Raw genomic sequence first — 21,505 nt, 5'->3', positions numbered from 1 at the left:
AGTATATACGGTATGTGGAGGTTGGAGCATTTAAATTCCATTTTTTAAATCTTTATTTTATTGTGCAGGAATTAACATACATGCATGCAGTGCCACGACAGTGTTAAACATGTGTGACATGTGAGATAGCGGCACATTTTATAAATTTTATAGGTCAAGAGTAATACAGATTTGTACTTAAACATGCCCACCACTCTCGATTTAAGTACTCATAGATATGCTGCTTTAGTGTAGTAGGCAAAATAAAGCATCACTTTAACAACGCTGGTTACAGGTGCTACATGTTATGCACCATTCAGGCGGTCTTCACTTAGTAGAAGATATAGCTTATTCTAATAGAATGGCTAGACTGGCTGGTCTAAGGATGTATACCTACATATGACTAGCTGGCATGGGTATGTCTATGGTTTCACATCTATTCTATGCACATCAATGACAATATTAGTGGATCTTAAGGCTGTAGCTAAGAACGTTTTTGTTTGCAGTGATAGCTATTGTGGCTTAGAATAAGAGTACAGTGAATGATAAGGTACATGCTGGAGTGAGGTATGTTGCTTCTATAGGAATATCACCCTGTTTGACCGAGGCTTCTGGCGTTGCCACGGCAGGTAGGGGCCGGCACCATGGTAGTCTCGAGGCCGCACGGGAGGGAGCAGTCTGTTGGTTAGCCGATGCCCGATCTGCTGTATTGGTGTAGCAGGGGGTTGGCGTCCGAAGGATAGTGCAGGATGGTGTCTGTGAAGACTTGCCACTTTTCTCCACGCTGGGTTTGTCTTGTTCTCCGTGAGTTTAGCTGGGTGTAAGGTGAGTATGGGGTTGGCTTCGGTACAGCAGTACCTTGTTTGTCGACAAGAGCGGTTATGTCTGGTGGGAATGTCCTCCGTGTCGTGCTCCGTCCCCTCGGTGTAGCAATTGTCGGCAGTGTGGATGGAGCACCCCCACAGTCCACCGCCGGTTTGGATAGCTGCCAGGATAGGTGAGGTCGGGAGGTCGCGGGTCCACTGAGCTTAAGCCCGGGAGCCACGCTGGTTACCGTTGCCGTGTGGGTAGAGAAGGTCGTCCCTCTACCTCTTGCGCACATGGCGCCGCCATCTTAGTTGCTGCGCTCGGGCCGCCAACCACAGTAGTGTTGTTGCCGGGTCTTGGTTGCGGTGCTGTGGTTGTGGCCATCGGGTGAGGACCGGGATCACCCCCACCGGTACATGGGGGGGGGGGGAACGGTGCCCGGTGCCTGGTCCACTCGGAGCTGGGACTCTGGCTGGGCGCTGTTTGGTAAGATAGGAGGGCAGCCACCATCTACCCCACTCACCACCAGGGAAGGCCCCGTCTGAGATATCAATGGTTTCTTCTCCAGGGGGCTGTAGCTCGGTGAGCCAGCCTCTCCCTGGATCCAGTGTGCCCCATGCGCTAAGGTCCGTCGCTTGTTGTTCTGTTTCCAGGTTGTAGGTTATGATTTAATGCCTTAAATTATGGAGGTTTTGCAGGAGGTAAGCTTGCATGCGACCATGCAGCTCGGCGGTTCGGCCCCGCCCCTTAAATGCCATTTTTGTTGGATGCCTGCAGAGATAGATACTAAAACTAAGACCTCCGTTTAATATTTTGGGTATGCTTTTAAAGTGATCACAATCTGTTAGAAAAACCTTTGAAATTATTTATTTAAAAAAGTCACCATTGAGGTCTATGGGAAATGTAGATAAATACTGTTTTAGTATTTCTTTCTGCAGGCATAGTGGTAAATGATTCAATACAAATGGCATTTACGGGCTCCAAACTCCACATGAAGGCTGCAGCTTTCCACAATTTCTAGTGTTTTATGCTAATGGCAGGCTTAATTTGAATAGAATAATGTGAAGATTGCTGTTTCATAAAATAACACGATGTGATAGCCAGAAGACTTTCAAGAAAATGAATATAAAGATTTATTGATTATTATATTTTTGTATGTATTTTAACAGTACATTTGTCCTGTTACCAGAATTCTCTCCATCAACTGATATGAGGAATGCAGGATTTCCACTCGAAAATGTAGTGAGCCCTTTATTAGTATTTAAGAAATCAAACCTTCACTGGAGGAAACAAGAACTCATTCAAACCTGCTGAGAAGCACTATGTATTTTATTCATATAGGCATCAATATATTAAAATATCAAAAATCTGATAAGCTTTTCAAATGCTCATAATTTATCAAATAATACTAAATCGAGGCATAATTTGTAAAAGATCCAAGAATGATTTAAGAATATATATATATATATATATATATATATATTAATGTTTTCTATTTTTACATATATTTTTGTGCTAGCCTCCAAATATGCTTACAATTGAGAAACATTTGTTTGGACGGGACTTCTGGAGAACTGTTAACAGTAGGATTAGGGCGGCACAAGAGGGGGTGAATGCCATTAATGGTAGTTTGTCACCACCATGCTATGCACACTGACGAAACAGACACCAAATATGTATTCCCATTAGCTAGCCTGTGAATGTAAAGTCTTTATGTGCAGTGTTTCTCAATGAGAAGCTACACATACAGATTCCAAGCACCATGATCACTTCAAATCAATGAAGTGTTCATTGTGCTTTGAGTAACACTTTAAAAATATGCATTTCTTAACCTAGATTTTCCCTATAGCATGTTTCTGATCTTTTGACATACAGTGCTGAAAACATCCAATGTCTCACCTCTTTGCTTTGACATTTCATGCATGATTCTTCTTTATGCTGTGATAGGTCATCTCCTGAAACAGTAATGTTTTTAGAGGTTATTGTTATGCATGTCACTGTACATCTAGAAAAAGGGTCAACCAAAGATGTGCTAGAACAATAAAGAAAACATATGGTTTGGATTAGGGAGCATTCTATAACCATAGACTGATTTTTTAAGAACTCCAATATTTCTTATTTATTTTCCATATTGTTCTGATAAGGTCTATTTAAGAACACTGTTAGCTATTTTTCCCCCCACAAACTACAAGTGAATCTAGATGTGGCAATGAAACAGCTTTGTCTGAATCTTTGCACTGGAAGAAGCAGAGACTCCTGCCACTGTGTTTTCCTGATCATGCTGTTCCTTTCTCATTCACGTGTTTTTTTTTCAGTTTGCTGAGACAGATATCTTGGTTTTCTTTAACCTTGTAGGACTATTGCCAAGAAACCTTTCTGGAACCTCTACGTCTAACCATTGCATGTATTTAGTTTACAAATGCATAATAAAGCATTTCTTTAACCTTGTAGGACTATTGCCAAGAAACCTTTCTGGAACCTCTACGTCTAACCATTGCATGTATTTAGTTTACAAATGCATAATAAAGCATCTGACGTATCCTTTTGGTTCTGATGCCAAAAACACAGATACCAAGTTAATTTACTATTAACAAAATTCAGTAAAAATTATGAAATTCTAATTGGATTGCTAATGCTCATATTTATTAACGACAAATCTGGTCCGAATTTGGTCATCCCAACGGAATCTGCACCATTCAGCCACACTAATCCTTTGTCAACTTTAAAATCTGTGCTTTTCACATCTGAATCTTATATTAAGTATAGGATTTAAATATTTACAAAGCACTGAGATTAAAAAAAGCAAAAGATGAATTCAAATCATCCAGTAGGATGCATATTTAAGTGTAATATATAAATTTAAAAAAAGAGAGAAACAGTTGGGCATGCAGGTCTGTGCCTGTCCATTCCTCTCCTTCAACTGTGTCACCCAAAAAACTACTACATCCTTCCCTTACCTCTTGTGCCCTTTTACACCACACCCTCAAGAATGTAAGCTCATTTAAGCAGAGCCTTCAACACCTTCTGTTCCTGTGCGCCCAGCACACCTTGTTGCAAATACATGTCTGTTAATCCACCTATTGTACAGCGCTAAGGAATTTGATGGCACTTCATAAATAATAATAATAATAAACATGAAGTTGGATTCCTTCTGGTTAGGCATTCTACCATGGATGCCAAATCAAGCTAGTGCATGCAGAGCAATTTTGTAAAGAAGCTGTAAGGGATTACATTGCATTGAGTTTGTTGACTTTGGCTAGAGGGTGGGGGGGTAGGAATTATCAACGTAGATGTTTTTATTAAATGCTTTTACTTACATTTGAATACAAAGAGTGAAGTAAAATTGAGTAGTATCATAGCTAATTTACAAAGTGTACCTGGGCCTACTAGTTCACTAATGTTAGAATGGATCATTTGCCAGTTTCTTGCAATAATATTCCAGATTCCAGGTTTACCAACTGTGCAGGCCAAATCCAACATCATTCCCACACCAATAGGACTCTGCCAAGATATTTGACATGCAGAGAAGGGACTGGAGAGTCCTGTTCAATCTAGCTATTAATTAATAATTTAATTCTTGTATCTTCAATGAAACAAACCGATAAGCTAGATGTAATTTTTTTTGCCATTACTCCTCAGTAAATATTCTACCAAGCTTATTTTCCCACTGAGATACAGGCTTTGGAGCAGCCGGTGGAGTAACTATGACGAGCGTCTGATACAGCGTGCCATTATGCATACATGAAACACTGTACGGGGAAGTGCCAATTCCCCAAAGAATTCATGGAAATGAGCTTCACAGTTTACATGCTATAAAATGGCCCATTTAAAATAAGAAATAATGCATTTAATAACTAAATCAATAAGTGATTTGAATTTTTGTTTATATTTTATAAACTTTTTAAAATAAATATTTAATATTTTCTAAATTGTTTATATTTTCGAACAACTATAGTATTTTACTAAACAGAAGGAATGAGAAAAATATATGGCTTAATTTTAATGACATTCAACTTTTATTTTAAATAGTAAAATGTCACCTAAATAGGTATATATCCCCTTTCTGAAGTTCACATGTTATGTGTTTCAAAATACATAGAAATAAGGGGTAAGGCAATTTTTTTTTTCTTTTACATTTTGTGGTTGAAAGGCAAGAAGAAGCAAAAAAACAATATAACGATAAGTGTCCCTGCTTAATAATTTTTTTTATAATTCTTTATTTTTGCAATGACAGTGGTTATTACATTCTTGATGTTTAGTGGCTTGTGCTAAAGCCTGTGCGTGGTTCAGTTGTATAGAGTTGGATCAGAATCACAGTCGATACACATGGTATGTCTTGTTAACACTGGTATAGTAGCTACCATCTGTCAGCGATTTTTATACAAGAAGGGTAAGAAAACATTGTCCGCCCAGGTTTCCATATCTGATATGAGTTTGTCGATCATGGGTATGTAATTTAGTCTACGGAGTGCGGTGGGGTCCGCTGGTAGTTTGATTGCGAGATATGTATGTGATGGTCTGAGGTGATTTGGGCGATGTCCGCCTGTGTGAGATTCAAGGGGAGTGCACTGGATTTCTCCATGTTGACTTTGTAGCCCGAGATGTTGCTGTAGGACTGGAGGAGTAGGAGCAGGGCGTGCATGGATAGGATAGGGTTGGTCAAGGTGAGCAATATGTCGTCTGCGTATCCAGAGGTCAGGAACTGGAGGTCCTCTATCTGGGCTGCAGAGATCCAGGGGTGTTCCCTGATGGCCTGGAGGAGTGGTTTGAGGGTCAGGACAAAGAGTAAGGGGGATAGCGGGCATCCTTGTCGGGTGCCGCTGCTTATGTTGAATAGTGGGCAGATTATTTGTGCCGATACATTAGTGTATAGTACCCGTACCGCTGTGATATTAGGGGGGGGGAATCTTAGGTGCTCAAGTAGCGCGAACATGTAGGGCCATTTTACAGTCGAAAGCTTTTTCAGCGTCAAGGGAGAGGACTAGGGATGGGGTTTTGGCCGCAGCCAGTGTTCAGATTATGTCTATGTTTCAGCGTGTGTTCTCTAACAGTTGTTTGCCTGGGATGAATCTCACCTGGTCTGCGTGGATTAGGTGTGTCATGAATAGGTTTAGTCTCCCCGCCAGGATCTTGGCGAATATTTTGCGGTCATGAATTATGAGGGAGATGGGTCGGTATGCTTCTGGTTGGGTGTGGTCTTTGCCTGGTTTAGGGAGTAGTATTAGGTTTGCTTGTGCCATGTCCCTGTTCGGGGGGTATCTGCCATTATGTCTTGGAATAAGGCTTCCAAGTGTGGGAGTAGTTCTTCTCTAGGTTTTATAGTAGCCTCCCTCAAAGCCGTCCGGGCCAGGGGAAGTGTTGCTTTTGAGGGTTGATATGGCCAAGTTCATTTCGTCTTTGGTTATGGGTGCGGATAGTTCTGCTATGGACGCAGTGTGTAGTTTAGGTGGGTTAGCAATTCAGAGATGTTCTGGTGTATGTCTGTGTCTGGTGTGTTGTCTAAGGGAGAGTCCCTGCTTATTTTTTAATGCTTACATATAATGGGAGAAATTGTATCATTCTATGTTAGTGTTTTAAACTAAACAAATCACAGAGAACTTACACAAATACAGTATTATCTACCATGAATTCTTTTCACATTTCCCACGTATTTGCATTTCAGTTAGTTGCTTTGCTTATTTTGGGTTAACCATGAACAAACTGAATGTTTTGAAATTCAGAAGATGCTCAGTAGCAAAGGAGTTAAATGACAGAAGTTGTAAATTGCAAGTTGCAAATTGTTCTTTTTTTTTTTTTTTTTTTAATGGCAAAGTTCATGACTGTGGCATAAATTACAAACTAGACATCTTACCAAAACAGACATATGCTTAAGAATTTTATTGACACATATGTATGTTAGAATTTCACTCCAGCCAATCATTCCTAAGCAAGATAATGTTACCTACCATGGTAAATAAACAGTGCATTTGAATGCAAAGCAAATTACCGGTAATTTTGTTGCAGTTATATTTACAAGACTAATGCAATATTTCATCATTACTTTTTTTTGTACAAAATGTGAAGAGATGTAAAATATATCAATGGTGCCATCAATTAGTTTCCGTTAAACATGGTATGTTATTTTCTTATCTACATTTCTTATGATTATATCTTGCTAAATAACTGAAAAGACAAAACCATAACTCTTTTTTTTTGTATAAGGCTCTACAGTACCGGATAAACATAATTGATTCTAAAAATGTTCAAATTAAAGGAACACTATTGTGTTAGGAATGAAAACATGTAATCCTAACACGATAGTTCTTGAGTGGCTGTTTATGTGTCGCCCCCTTTTCTCCTTCACCACACCGGTCTCGCCATGGCTGGCCCCACCTTAATTGCTGGTATCATCAATCTTGACTATCTCAGCCCATCCAATGCTTTCCCATAGAATCAATGCACCTTTATGGGGAGTGTACAGCGTCTCCATGCAGACCGTGGAGACGCTAAAGGTTCTGCACACTCATATTGCACAATCAACAACTGGCACTGCAGAAGGTCTCTTTCCAGTTACACTAAATACATTCACATTTCACACTCTCCCAGGCTGAACAATCAGGAACCACTTTCTACCTGCTAGCAAGAAGGGAAAGACAGAGGCAGAAAACGGAGTCCTGCGTTATATATTATATAAATTAACAATAGAAATCTATGGGAGCAGCATTTGGAAGTTTAAGATTATTTAGTCAATTAAGCAGGGCAAAATAAATAAAAAAAAATGATCACTCAATAAGAATATAAGCATAGAACAACACAGGTGTAACTGACAACAATAATATACATTATACAAAATAAAAGACTTTACCATCACATAGGAGAAATGGTTGGAAAAAACAGTGCAGAATAAAATTAATTCATTATAATTAAAAAACAAAAAATTTTAAAAAAAAAACTGTTGCATCAATGTAAGTTTGACAAGTGAGATAGCCAATCCACTGTATTGGATTCATACCTGTAATGTAGAAGGTCCCATCCTCTTTCCGTTGTACCTGGATTTTCTGAATGGTGAGGGTGACTGGTGGAGGTAGCAATGGGGAAAAGTAGATTCGTGGCCCATCATCCTGTCACAGAGTGCACAGTTAATATTAGAGTGACTAGAAAGTGGGATATAATTTAAACAAACAAAACAATACGAGAAACATTATATATGCCTTTGTATACAGTGATTTTTAAGCAGACCTGAAGTGGTCTGGGTGCAGTGTCCCAGGTCCCTTAATCCTGCAAAGACAATTATTGCAGTTTTTAAGAAATTGCAATAATTACCTTTCAGGGTTAACTCCACCTCCAGTGTCTGTCTACCATTCAGCCACTAGAGGGATTTCCGGGCTGTTAGGCGACTTTTGTTTGCCTAACTGACGCTGGATGTTCTCACGCTATGCATGGGGATGTCCAGCATCACTCAAAACCCAATAGGAAAGCATTGTACAATGTTTTCCAATGGGGCAATCCTAACACAAGCACCCCCATTGCCATGTATGCATATTAGGTCGACCAAAGCCAGCGCCAATGGACATCGTTTTCAACTTCTTCTGTTTTCCTGGCACAATGGTTTCCCTTTAAAAGATAAGGAGTTCAGCGCTTGTTCCCCAAAATTCAGCAAAGAATATACAATAAATATAAATTAAACAAAAATCCTTTTTTTCCCCCTTTTCGTAATATTATGGATTACATAATTTGCTTATTATCTTAAAAGGCAGATTTTTCCAGATCAATAATTTTACCTCTCATTTTTCTTAATGTACTTCAAACTTTTTTTCGGTTGGTCTTCTCGGCGATAAGATTTTATTTATTTTTGACAGTTGCAGGAGAGGAGTCATGGGTGGAGGGGGTGGGTGAAGAGGGGAGAGAGAGAATGAAAACCCGCTAACAGTTTAAATGATATGCTTTCCTGAAGTGTTTTGAAAGATTTTTTTGAAGGAGTGGAGACTGGGTGAAAGTCTAACGGAGAAGGGGAGTTCCACAGAAAAGGTGTAGCCCTGGAGAATTCTTGGAGGCAAGCATCAGATGTGGAAGTACGGACAGAGGATAGACGTAGGTATTAGGGAAAATAGGTATGTTAGAGCAGCATTATGTAGGTACTTGCAAGCAAGCTTCAGAATCTTAAATTGAGTCCTCTATCTAACTGGAAGCCAATGTAGGGACTGACAGGGGGGGGAGGCGTGGAGGTGCGGGCAAACAGGAAAATGAGGCTTGCCGCAACAAGGTTTCACCAGTGCAATCTGGGAGCACGTAAGAACACTGAGAAGGGGACTGCAGTAGTCAAGGCAAGAAAGAACAACAGCATGGACCAGCACCTTAGCCGCATCTGGTGTAAAATAAGGACGGATGCTATGTTTTTGAGATGGAAGTGGCAATATTTGGCGATCGACTGGACATGACCGGTGAAGAAGAAGTCGGAATCAAAGAGTACACCTAGACAGCGAGCCTGCGACGTAGAGGTGATGGGGCGCCATTGATTTGGAGGGAGACAGACACGGGAGTAGCAACACTTGAAGGAGGAAAGACAAGAAGTTCTGGTTTGGATAGGTTGAGTTTAAGAAAGTGAGCAGCCATCCAGTTGGAAAACGCAGAGATGCAGTCAGAAACACGAGTCAAGAGATTGGAGAGTTGAGGGTGGTGAAATTTGTGTAAGGGGAATGCTGATGTCAAAGGTAAGCAGATGGTGGTCAGATAGAGGAAATGGAACATTGGAGAAATTAGAGGTAGTACAGAGATTGGTGAAGATGAGGTCAAGAGTGTTTCCTGCTGTATGAGTTGCTCAATTAGACCACTGTGTGGGGCCGAAAAAGGAGGTTACAGAGAGCAGACGGAAGGCATCAGGGCAGTTGAGGTTGTTGATTGGGATGTTAAAGTCCCCAAGTATGAGGGAAGCAGTGCTAGAGGAAAGAAAGTGGGGTAGCCAGGAAAAAAAAAAGTGTTCAATGAATAGCCTCGGATGACCGGGGGGCAATAAATGGTGGCAATTCTTAAAGGAGTGGGCTTAAATGTGCAGACAGCGTGAACTTCAAAGGAAATAAAGGATAGGGCAAGGAGGATAGGTTAAAAGGTACATTGAGGGGAGAGAAGGATACCTACACCACCGCCTTTACAGTTGAGTCTAGGAGTGTGGGAGAATTGTAGTCCACCGAAACATAAAGAAGCTGGAGTAGTGGTATCAGAGGGGGAAAGCCAGGTTTCAGTGTGAGGGAATTAGAGATGAAGAGGTTGTGTATGGCTGTTGATTTAATATTGCTACAGATGGAACGGGCATTCCAGAGTGCACACTGAATGTTGGTAGAGGAGGATAAACCGCAGGGTATTTGGATTAAGTTTGTTTGCTTTCTAGTTGTTTTAGTGTGAGCAGACGAGGTGAAGGGCACTGGGTTGGGAGAGACGTCACCAGCTGCTAGAAGTAGGAGGAGAGATAGTGACAGTAGGTGTTAATGGGTTTTATATGGGCGGGGTCTAGATGAGATTGGGTAGGAGCAGGAGAGAAATCATAGAGAAAGGAGTGCAGGGCATGAGATGAGACAAGAGGGAAGTGTAGCAGAGATGGATTAATTTGGATGTGATTGTGTTGGTGAGGGAGATATTTTGATGCTAAGGGAGAGGAGAGAAAAGGAAAAGAGGAGAAGATAGAGCATTGCTCAGATGAGCAAATACTTTGAGAAAAACAGAATGGGCAGAAGTAAGGAGTATGAGGACTGTTGTGTTGTGAGGAGTGTTAGGGGTTAACGGAGTGTAGGAGTGTTCTGATTGCAAGTAGTGTTTGCAGCTGTCATGTCTTATTATCTAAAATTGTATGTGAGATTCTATCTATAAATCGAATAAAGAGTTTGGGGTGGGGTGGGAGGGCAACTGAGAATTGTTCTGGTTTCCAACTGGGATCTTTTTAACTCAGACTGTGGAAGACTGTGGTTTAAAATGGCCTACAATAAAGCTATGGAATGGAGATGCACAGAGGAGGTGAGGGTTGGTCAAGCAAGACATTTGGGTGGGTATCAATAAAATATGGGGAGAATGCAGAAATAACCCCCCTCCATCTAGGTTTTTATTGTTCCAAACTATTTTAGAAAAAAAAGAGAGTTTACTGGCTTCACGAATACCATGGGTACAAGTATCTATAATGTCCAAAAGAGATACAGTAGTGTAGGTAGCAATATCGTCTTGATGGCTGCTATTGTCCCTGTCCATGATTTGCCCCTCCACTCCTTCATTGCTTGCATCATATCTTTATAAAGTTTATATTAGTTTTGCTTGAACATGTCATTCCAATTTTTCTAGTGACCTGGCATAAATTGGTATGGTGAGCAGAGCCGTATTCTGATAACAAATAGTAAAGATGCCCGATGTGGTAAAGCAAATTAAATTATTGGGAAACGGGGTGAAGGAAGGGTCATCCGGTCAGAACTACAACTCTGTCTATCTGTAAACATAGGTTTTGTATCAACGAGTGTAATAGAGGGTAATTGGCCCAACCAACAAACCATCATGTTTTTATCTGGGATGGCATCAGAAAATTATGTTGTGGTGTAAATCCTTTTGTAGCGGAGAGCTACTATTACACAAGTTATCTCCACTTTAGATCCTAGTAAGGCTCAGGAACAAGTATTATAAATCCATACGGCAATAATTCCAGCAGGGAAAACAATCCAACAATATCCCAACATCAATTCCAATGACTGGATGACACACAGCATCAGGAGCAGAACTGGCTTTTAATTCACACAACTTCCTTAAAAAGCATTCTCTCATGCAAGGGAGGGATTTACAGTAATTATACAATACTCCAATCATACACGAGTTGCCTCCCACACATCCCCTCCCCTTAGTGACACATAATCCCATTATACAGGGCACACATTCCCTGAGTTTCTGGATGTACCCCGAAACATAGGAGTACCCCTTTAAATGTTGGTAGCCCTGATCTGGGTGAGACACATATCCAAAGATCACCCAGATCGGACCAGGGGTTCGGGAAATTTATGGAAGTAATAAAATGACCGACCGCACTGGGCTTAACAGCCGAAAAGTCTTCCATGTGTTTTGGCCCTGCGGTCGGTCACAGAAAAGGGAATATAACACACAAATGGTTTATGTTAGGAGAGCTGGGAAAGTTTCGGGTAATTTCCCCTGTTCGTGGGCTTCAAACTACCAAACGGGAAGCCGTTCGGTAGTTTGTATACGAATTGGCGGCAGTATGGAGGTCTCAGCGGTGTTTGCCTAACCGAGTGTCCGATTTGGGTTTCAGACACTCAACGGCAAAACACATCTGTTCGGGAGTTTAAAATGGCTGCCGCCACGTTTTCGTCTCCCGAATGGCGGCCACCCAGAGAACAAAGAACCCACTACACGAACCGCCAATTAACCATTTGCAACATTGTTGCGAACAGTAATTGGAGGCACACTTACTCCTGGGGTGGTCTGATTGTTCGGTAGTTTCACTCGCATAGTAACTGGAATGATCTTACCGAACAATCAATGCTATATACACTTCACATATACAGGTTACAATTCAACCGAACACATAGACATAAATGCAATTTTCAGGACAGTCTAATGCCATCCGCTACACCTTCTACTTTAGAACACCATCAATTAACATCAGGAACAGACCTATTAAACCTCACTTAAACATATTAAACACTTAGATACAACAATGGTCGACATAGAAACCACAAACAAAACCAATCCCATTTCCTTTTCTAAACAAACACCATCAATTTCTCTTCCCACGCACTCAAACACCTCCAATTTCTTTCCCACTTAGAAACACATTCAATTTCCCATTCTACACACCACCAATTCCCCTTGCGCAAGCAGACAAACCACAAATACCCTTTTCTTACATACACTTAGAAATGCTAGCAATTCCTTTCACACTCACAATTTATATTTGTTTCACACAAATGTTTCTCACAGCAGCTACAGTGGACTGCACTTACACGCTGCTCAGGAAGCTCTTTGGCTGACTTAACATTTAAGAGAAATGTATTTAAAAGCAGCTGCAGTGCTAAAGATTTTTGCATATCAGAGAAAATGTGCCCCACAGATGAAGTAGGAATAATCCCAGAAATAGTGTATACTATGTCAATCGTTGTCCATGGCTAGAAAACACTCTAGTTTATCACATATATTCTATATATTAAAACCCCTGCAGCAAACCACCAGACTTTTCTACTCAGAAACTGGTTGCAAGCTTTCTAAATGTGTATACGACACACTCACTAACAAAAAAACAATTATATTTTGATTGAAACATTTGTTAAACAAGTCTAATTTCCGTGATACAGATATTAGGTTTGTGACAATTCACATGGACTAACCTTGAGTGTAATACTACTGTTGGTAATCTGGATGATCATAGGTAATATTTCAGAAATCTGTTCATCCTCCAGAAATGGTCCAATGTGTGTTAGGGAAGATACTGGCAGTTCTGAACAAAATCTTTGGATGTTTACTTGCAAGAAGCCATTGTGAAGAGCAAGAGGCGAGAGATGTGCTGCAGCAGGTCCTAAATCAAACTTCATCGTAACACATGGAGATGGTGAAGATGGAGGGGTAGTTGTCACTAAACCTGTGCGCAAGAAGAAAATAGGACATTCTCCACTAACTTTAATATATGTACACTATACCACTACAACCAGAATGGATTTGATTTAAAGCAAGTCGATTTAAATCCCTACTCAGACATTTTATCATTTTATTTGTGGAGGCATGCCAGCGGAGCAAAAGGTTACTATAACTAAAAACAGTGTTTTATGAGAACACTGTTTGGTTGGGTAACCCTTTAATATTTGCAACCAGATGAAGATTTAATATTAAGAATAAAAAAGCCTTTAATCAGGTGTAAGGTTACATGTGGATCTTTGTTTCTCTTTTCATCCTTTGCCTCCTACTCGCATCGGCTTTGATGTTCAGCAAAGGCTGCATTATTTGAGCATCAATTGTCAAGCAGTCCTGCGTCCTTTTGTAAAAAGACGTTCCAGCATCAATTTTCAGACACAACAAGAGCAGTGTCATTCTCTAGGTGCACAGGAATGACATAAGCCTAGCTAATTACGGCAAACCTTTATATAAGCCTTCACAGTGCTCTTTGTCTGTCTTATTGTGCTCTCAGTAGTAATTTCAATAGTGATTTCCAGTAGTGCATTCTTTGTTCGGTGTCTTTTCTGGTATACTGAATTGTCTTATCTCTGTACTTCTAGGCCCGGCCAAGCATTAAGATTCTGTGTATCTCTGCATCTCCTGACCTTGGCTTGTTTACGGACTGATATTTTCACCTATTGGCACTGCGTTAAGCCTGCCCACTTTAAGGTCCGGTAATACACTGCTATCTCTTTCATACTTTTAGGATAGCATTGGTTCAAGTTTTACGTGTTGGGTTAATCCCTTCACCTAAACAAGAAGTACCACGCAGATTCATCAACTATTCTGATATGTAAATGCCATAAACCTCTGCACAGCTAGTGTTGTGCCAGGACTTCACAATACTGTATTCTTAAAGTATATGTTATTATCTTAAGTAGTGATGTAGCTTGAGTATTTAGGCACATAATTAAGAGATTTACTTATGGTGGAGAGGAGGCATGTGCAGTTATTGGGAAAAAGACTGTATGAAAACAGGTGAAATAAAAGTGAGGTGTTTAATTAAAGAAGAGGGTACTTTTGTCAGGGGGAAATTCCACTATTGAGCTGTGATATTATAGGAAACTATAATATCACAGCCCGAAGTATAATTTGGAAATTCTGTTGCTGATGTCCAATAAAAGATTTCTGCACATATTCATGTGTGACGTTGCTATACTCGTGTCATGTAGTTTGTGTTTTCAAACACCATATTCAAGCATTATAAATACAGAGGCAATGAAGGTTAAAGGACCACTATAGTGCCAGGAAAACATACTCGTTTTCCTGGCACTATAGTGCCCTGAGGATGCCCCCACCCTCAGGGACCCCCTCCCACCGGGCTCTGGGGAGAGGAAAGGGGTTAAAACTTACCTTTCTCCAGCGCCAGGCGGGGAGCTCTCCTCCTCCGATCCTCCTCCTCTCCTCCCATGCGGCTGGCTGCGCGCGCATTCAGCCGGTCTCATAGGAAAGCATTATCAATGCTTTCCTATGGACGCTTGCGTGCTCTCACTGTGATTTTCACAGTGAGAATCACGCAAGCGCCTCTAGCGGCTGTCAGTGAGACAGCCACTAGAGGATTTGGAGGCTGGATTAACACATTTATAAACATAGCAGTTTCTCTGAAACTGCTATGTTTGTAAAAAAAAATGGGTTAACCCTAGCTGGACCTGGCACCCAGACCACTTCATTAAGCTGAAGTGGTCTGGGTGCCTATAGTGGTCCTTTAATGAAGGAAGTTACAGTACATTTTAAAGGACTACTTATTCTCTGCCCTTCTTTCCTTGATATACGGTACTATAAAGATAAGAAGACAGTGAATGGCTGTGGACGGGGTCAAACCAGCAGCTCAGCTCGCACTTAATCTCTCATTGTTACAATGATTACCTTCCAGTTAAGAAGGTTTTGTGAAATGTGAGTCATGCTGAGATTTGAAAAGGGAGAAAAAAAACCCACAGGATGAGCATGAGGCCATAACCTATCAATTGCATCTAACATTTGCAATGAAAAAGTTTTCATGTTCAGTAAAACCTAATTTAGTTATGAATGTATTGCATCATCCCCCACTCAAACACGGATATATTTCTATATCTATATTGAGCTCTCTCTTATGCACTTATAGTCTTATATTCTCACCTTCATCACTCTCTGTAGTTGGTCCACAGGAGGCATCCAATGCTTCAACACTAATCGAGATATCCTTCCCTTGCAGATGTGACACACAACTGACACTGCGAAGTGTTAACAACAAAATCTAGAGCAAAGAAACAGTATCTAGAGTGACTATATATAATTATTACATTTAAAAAAAAAAAAAAAAAAATGTTTATTCCACCCTCCCTGGCCACAGGTACATAGGGCATTACACTCCCTGGTTGGGTGTAAGGGGTGCCGTGTGTGTGATGAGCGCCGGTTGTGTGTATAAGCGGCAGTTTGTGTTTTGAGGGGCATTGTTTGTGTGAGAGGTGCAGCATGTGTGTATTGGGGCAGTTTATATGTGTGGCAATGTGTATACAGGGAGTGCAGAATTATTAGGCAAGTTGTATTTTTGAGGATTAATTTTATTATTGAACAACAACCATGTTCTCAATGAACCCAAAAAACTCATTAATATCAAAGCTGAATATTTTTGGAAGTAGTTTTTAGTTTGTTTTTAGTTATAGCTATTTTAGGGGGATATCTGTGTGTGCAGGTGACTATTACTGTGCATAATTATTAGGCAACTTAACAAAAAACAAATATATACCCATTTCAATTATTTATTTTTACCAGTGAAACCAATATAACATCTCAACATTCACAAATATACATTTCTGACATTCAAAAACATAACAAAAACAAATCAGTGACCAATATAGCCACCTTTCTTTGCAAGGACACTCAAAAGCCTGCCATCCATGGATTCTGTCAGTGTTTTGATCTGTTCACCATCAACATTGCGTGCAGCAGCAACCACAGCCTCCCAGACACTGTTCAGAGAGGTGTACAGTTTTCCCTCCTTGTAAATCTCACATTTGATGATGGACCACAGGTTCTCAATGGGGTTCAGATCAGGTGAACAAGGAGGCCATGTCATTAGATTTTCTTCTTTTATACCCTTTCTTGCCAGCCACGCTGTGGAGTACTTGGACGCGTGTGATGGAGCATTGTCCTGCATGAAAATCATGTTTTTCTTGAAGGATGCAGACTTCTTCCTGTACCACTGCTTGAAGAAGGTGTCTTCCAGAAACTGGGAGTTGAGCTTGACTCCATCCTCAACCCGAAAAGGCCCCACAAGCTCATCTTTGATGATACCAGCCCAAACCAGTACTCCACCTCCCCCTTGCTGGCGCCTGAGTCGGACTTGAGCTCTCTGCCCTTTACCAATCCATCCATCTGGCCCATCAAGACTCACTCTCATTTCATCAGTCCATAAAACCTTAGAAAAATCAGTCTTGAGATATTTCTTGGCCCAGTCTTGACGTTTCAGCTTGTGTGTCTTGTTCAGTGGTGGTCGTCTTTCAGCCTTTCTTACCTTGGCCATGTCTCTGAGTACTGCACACCTTGTGCTTTCGGGCACTCCAGTGATGTTGCAGCTCTGAAATATGGCCAAACTGGTGGCAAGTGGCATCTTGGCAGCTGCACGCTTGACTTTTCTCAGTTCATGGGCAGTTATTTTGCGTTTTGGTTTCTCCACACGCTTCTTGCGACCCTGTTGACTATTTTGAATGAAACGCTTGATTGTTCGATGATCACGCTTCAGAAGCTTTGCAATTTTAAGAGTGCTGCATCTCTCTGCAAGATATCTCACTATTTAACTTTTCTGAGCCTGTCAAGTCCTTCTTTTGACCCATTTTGCCAAAGGAAAGGAGGTTGCCTAATAATTATGCACACCTGATATAGGGTGTTGATGTCATTAGACCACACCCCTTCTCATTACAGAGATGCACATCACCTAATATGCTTAATTGGTAGTAGGCTTTCGAGCCTATACAGCGTGGAGTAAGACAACATGCATAAAGAGGATGATGTGGTCAAAATACTAATTTGCCTAATAATTCTGCACGCAGTGTATGAGGGGGCAGTATGTGTATATGAGGGGGCAGTTTATGTGTGTGTGGGGCAGTGAGTGAATGTGTAGGGTGTTATTGTGTGTGTGGAAGGGAGGGAAGCAGATCAAAGCAAATATAACTTTTCTTCTATTTTGTTTTTAAAAACAAATATATTTTATATCCCCCCTCCCTCCTTACCTGTGGCCTGGGACGGGGGAAGGGGACACATCGGTCGATCACTAATTTGTATAATTGCTTTTCATAACTTGTTGAACTCATGTACGCTTATCCCCATCTAGTACCGGTTTCTGCACAATTTTCACTGGCATGTTTTATAGTCACTGACCTGCTGTGGTTCAGGTCCCTCAGTACTTTGTGATATATCATCTGCACTTTCTCCACTTCTATCAGCTTCCCCAGGATGCAAACCATTTTCTAGGAAAAGAGATAGCGAGCTAAAAAAAGCACAGCTTTTCAAATGTGATATTTAGATTTTTTTTTTGTATATTTATCAATATATTGTACACTTTTAATGAATCAATAAACAGAAAGTATTTGTGGGGCTGAGGACATATCTATAGGCAAAATAAATTAGGACATTGTAAAACAAGCAATATGTAAGACTTATTTGTGCAAATCCGTAATGGAGAAAACATCACTATATAAGGCAGTGATTCCCAACTCAATCTTCAAGATATACAAATAGCCCAGGATTTAGGCATTTCCCAATTCTGTTACGACAGGAAAACTGACAAAAATGTGAAAACTTTCTGTGCCTTGGAGACTGGTTTGTGAATCTTGAAATAAGGTGTAACAGCTTTATTTGAGTTTAGTGACTGAACACTAAAAACACAATTGTAAATACAAAATATCACTGTCAAGATTACCAGATTCAAGTAGAATAGTGAAGCCATCACTAGTTTCACTGTCGAGAGACAAAACATCAAGGCCCTCTAAGGAGGCAGTTTCAAGAGATTGTTGAGACTGTGTTCGAGAGATTGCTGCATTGGATCGACAGTGGGAAGCATCATTATCTCTAAGAAACAAAACAGATATTGTTCATTTAGCATCGGAAAAGTAGAAACAAAGCAAAATACAGAGTTGAGAAAAAAAACCAGTAAGAAATAGAAAAGAATACATAAAACAAAAGAGGAATAGCAAAAAGGAAGGTATTACAAGAAAACTAAAAACAAAAACATGCAGTGGGACATCGATCACACACTTTTGCCTTGTATCTCTCAAGAAGCGCTGCATTCTCTCTTTCCCCAAACTGAGTCTCTCTTGTGTCAGACCAAGTGTGCTTAGCAAAGTATCATATGTAAACTCTTTCCCTTGCAGTCCATCTACCGCCAGCTCTGTCCTCTGTACAGTATCTCTAACCACCTCTGTTTTTCCCAGTGCATCTTTTGCCAACTCCATTAAATGAAGCATCTTTTGTGGAACCTCTTGAGCAGGTTGATTTTGATGCAGAGTACCATCCAGGGATTTTTGTTGTGCCTCCTTGGCATGAACGGTGATGGGAACTTTTCCATCTTTGGTGGGACTTGCTCTCGACATTTCCCCACCATTTTCAGGTCCTTCAGCCAAATCTAACCCAATTAGGCTGCTCTTTTCAGAGTCTCCCAGTTGCGGTGGGGTTTCCAAGCAAGCAGTTACAGGGAATATGAGAGACAAATTCACAGTTGAAATCAGCAGACCTACACACACTAAAGTAGGAAATGCAGAAGGAGTTGTCAGTGCAATTTCTGAAGACAAAAGCTCAAATTTCTGCAGGTTCTCTAGTAGACTTTGCAGTTGCTCTTGGCCACGGAGCAAGGTGAGGTATTGATAGTGATTGAGCTGCACCCTTATCAAATCTTCTATATTCAACAGCACCTGCAGATGATGCTCAGGGTGGAGAAGGCAAGCCCAAGCAGTAAAAGAAATTGGATGAAGAAGTTTCTGGTGCTTGAGACCCAATCCCCCAAAACTTACAGATAAACCAGAACTGTGCAAGCTCCACAGAGATGTGCAAGGGGGAGAAGAAGATGGATATGCATGGGAAACAAACACAGGATGCAAGGGTCCTGGTGGCCAATGAAGTAGTGGCTGAGCAGCAAATAACCGGAAGGTACGTTGCAGGAGGTCAAGCGAGGAACCTGGGGCTTGTCGTGTATTTGTCAGGGTAACCCTAGAGATTTGGGCACAGACAGAAGAGGGGCGTTCTGGTGGGCTACATGTAGGAGGTTCTACAGGTAAACTGAGCTGTGAGAAAAAGGGGAAAAAATAAAAGCAGTGAAACAAACACAGGAGAGTTTTGGGATCATTTAAACAAAACATGAAAAGCATAGAAGGAAAAAAGAGAATAGCATAATTAAAATAAATTAAATGTTTGCTTTAAATACATGATGGAGAAGACTTAGGGAGGATAATATAGGGATAATGTAAAGCAATGATGTGGGAGCATATACGTTCAAAAAGCAAGAAAACAGTTTACACAGGAAATCTATTAGTATGCACCTTGAGGTTGAATCCGTCTAGGCGAATATTTCTGTTCTCAGTGATTCCCTCACCGACTGTGGAACTTACAGCAGCAAACTGCTGCAGGTGGTGAGAGAGATCCAGCATAAAGAGATTCAACCATAAGATGGTAGGTGCCGCAAGAGAGAGCAGTAAACCATGGATTTGGATGTATAGAGCAGGAGAAGGTACTGCAAAATATTAAATACATAAATAAAAATAGAACATTTTGAGAATATAGAAGTGGAAAGACCTAACCATTATGTTAGAATGAAAACTACAGTAGTGACATTGGAGCAAAGCTAAAGTACCTGGAAGGCTCTCTCCTGGTAAGCAATAATACTCGGTATATTGTAGATGGACAGCAGAACAAGAACTGGGAATACGCGCACAAGAAACAAGAGGAGGCTTCTGTGGTGTGTGACCAGATGAGGATACCTAAGGTAAATAGCAATTACTTGATATAATTAGTCATAGCCTTAGTTTTCTTATTTTCACATGACTTTAATATGTTTTTTTTTATTGACAATGTTTATTTTAGATTTAATGTAGTTATTATTTCACCACAACATTTGAGCTTTAGCATAACAGAACATATCATGTACTTAACAAGTAGCACAAGTGAATTCTAGCATTATTTGGGTGTTACATCCTTCAAATATTTCAGTTCTACAAGAGTGCAGTAATTATGAGGTAACAACAATACCTTACATTGGCCAAGATGATTATGTGGTTTTCTCCTCACACACATAACAGCCCATGACCATCAGTGGATAATATAACTGGCCATTATCGTCCCTTATAGATAAAGCAGTATTGAGAGCTATTTCTGCCTCAGTAGTATACCAAACAATATCTCCTCCTTGGGAGCAGATATGGGTGCATTAGTTGTGGTGAAAATGATATATGAAGAAGCAGAGAAAGAAAGGAAAGGAGAAAGATAAAGGAAAGGGTATAAAAGAAAAAAACACACACATATATCTTTTCTTTTACGATTTCTTGCCACTGAATCTTGTTCGCACTTTTGCCCGGACATAAAGGTTAATCTCAGGACCACATGAAACTCACACCTCACAAACTTGGGTCTCTATTGTCACATCTCCCTAATGGATACCACCCCAGTCCCTGGGGGTATCAAAGTCGGTCTAGCAGGCAGGGCTACAGTACAGCCCCAGGAGAAATACCACTTACTACTCTACTATGCAGCTCCCCTAACAGGGTTGAGTCATTAAACAACCAAGGGCACTTTTGTTTTTTTTATAATCCGTTTTTTCTACTCATGCAAATTACACAGTGATATGCACATGTCACAATCAGAACATATTGCTACAATAATCAACACAACAATGCTTAACCCCTTAAGGACACATGACATGTGTGACATGTCATGATTCCCTTTTATTCCAGAAGTTTGGTCCTTAAGGGGTTAAATTTATTTCAACTGCTCAAACATCAGCAAAATAAATATATTTAGTTTAAAATGCACAGTGTTTATTTATCTCCTTTGAAATACTTATTTAAACCCAGCCGCTTTACAGACCGGT

At 40.5% G+C, this 21,505-nt stretch overlaps 1 protein-coding gene across 1 annotated transcript in view; it reads right to left on the bottom strand.

Moving 5' to 3' along the window:
* Window positions 1–21,505, bottom strand: part of BLTP3A (bridge-like lipid transfer protein family member 3A) — a 74,618-nt gene that overhangs the window by 14,130 nt on the left and 38,983 nt on the right. Inside the window, exons 12-20 of the mRNA XM_063453053.1 lie at window positions 20,273–20,399; window positions 19,962–20,152; window positions 18,685–19,706; window positions 18,350–18,498; window positions 17,809–17,897; window positions 15,568–15,685; window positions 13,131–13,381; window positions 7,778–7,886; window positions 2,686–2,741 (exon numbers count right to left, since the gene is read on the bottom strand). Of these exons, the coding sequence (XP_063309123.1) occupies window positions 2,686–2,741; window positions 7,778–7,886; window positions 13,131–13,381; window positions 15,568–15,685; window positions 17,809–17,897; window positions 18,350–18,498; window positions 18,685–19,706; window positions 19,962–20,152; window positions 20,273–20,399 (2,112 nt within the window). The remainder of the gene's footprint in view (window positions 1–2,685; window positions 2,742–7,777; window positions 7,887–13,130; window positions 13,382–15,567; window positions 15,686–17,808; window positions 17,898–18,349; window positions 18,499–18,684; window positions 19,707–19,961; window positions 20,153–20,272; window positions 20,400–21,505) is intronic.

This window comes from Pelobates fuscus, chromosome 1, assembly GCF_036172605.1.
Source record: "Pelobates fuscus isolate aPelFus1 chromosome 1, aPelFus1.pri, whole genome shotgun sequence".
NCBI classification, from domain to species: domain Eukaryota; kingdom Metazoa; phylum Chordata; class Amphibia; order Anura; family Pelobatidae; genus Pelobates; species Pelobates fuscus.
Note: the sequence above shows the minus strand (reverse complement) of the source record. Positions and strands in the feature narration are given on the sequence as shown.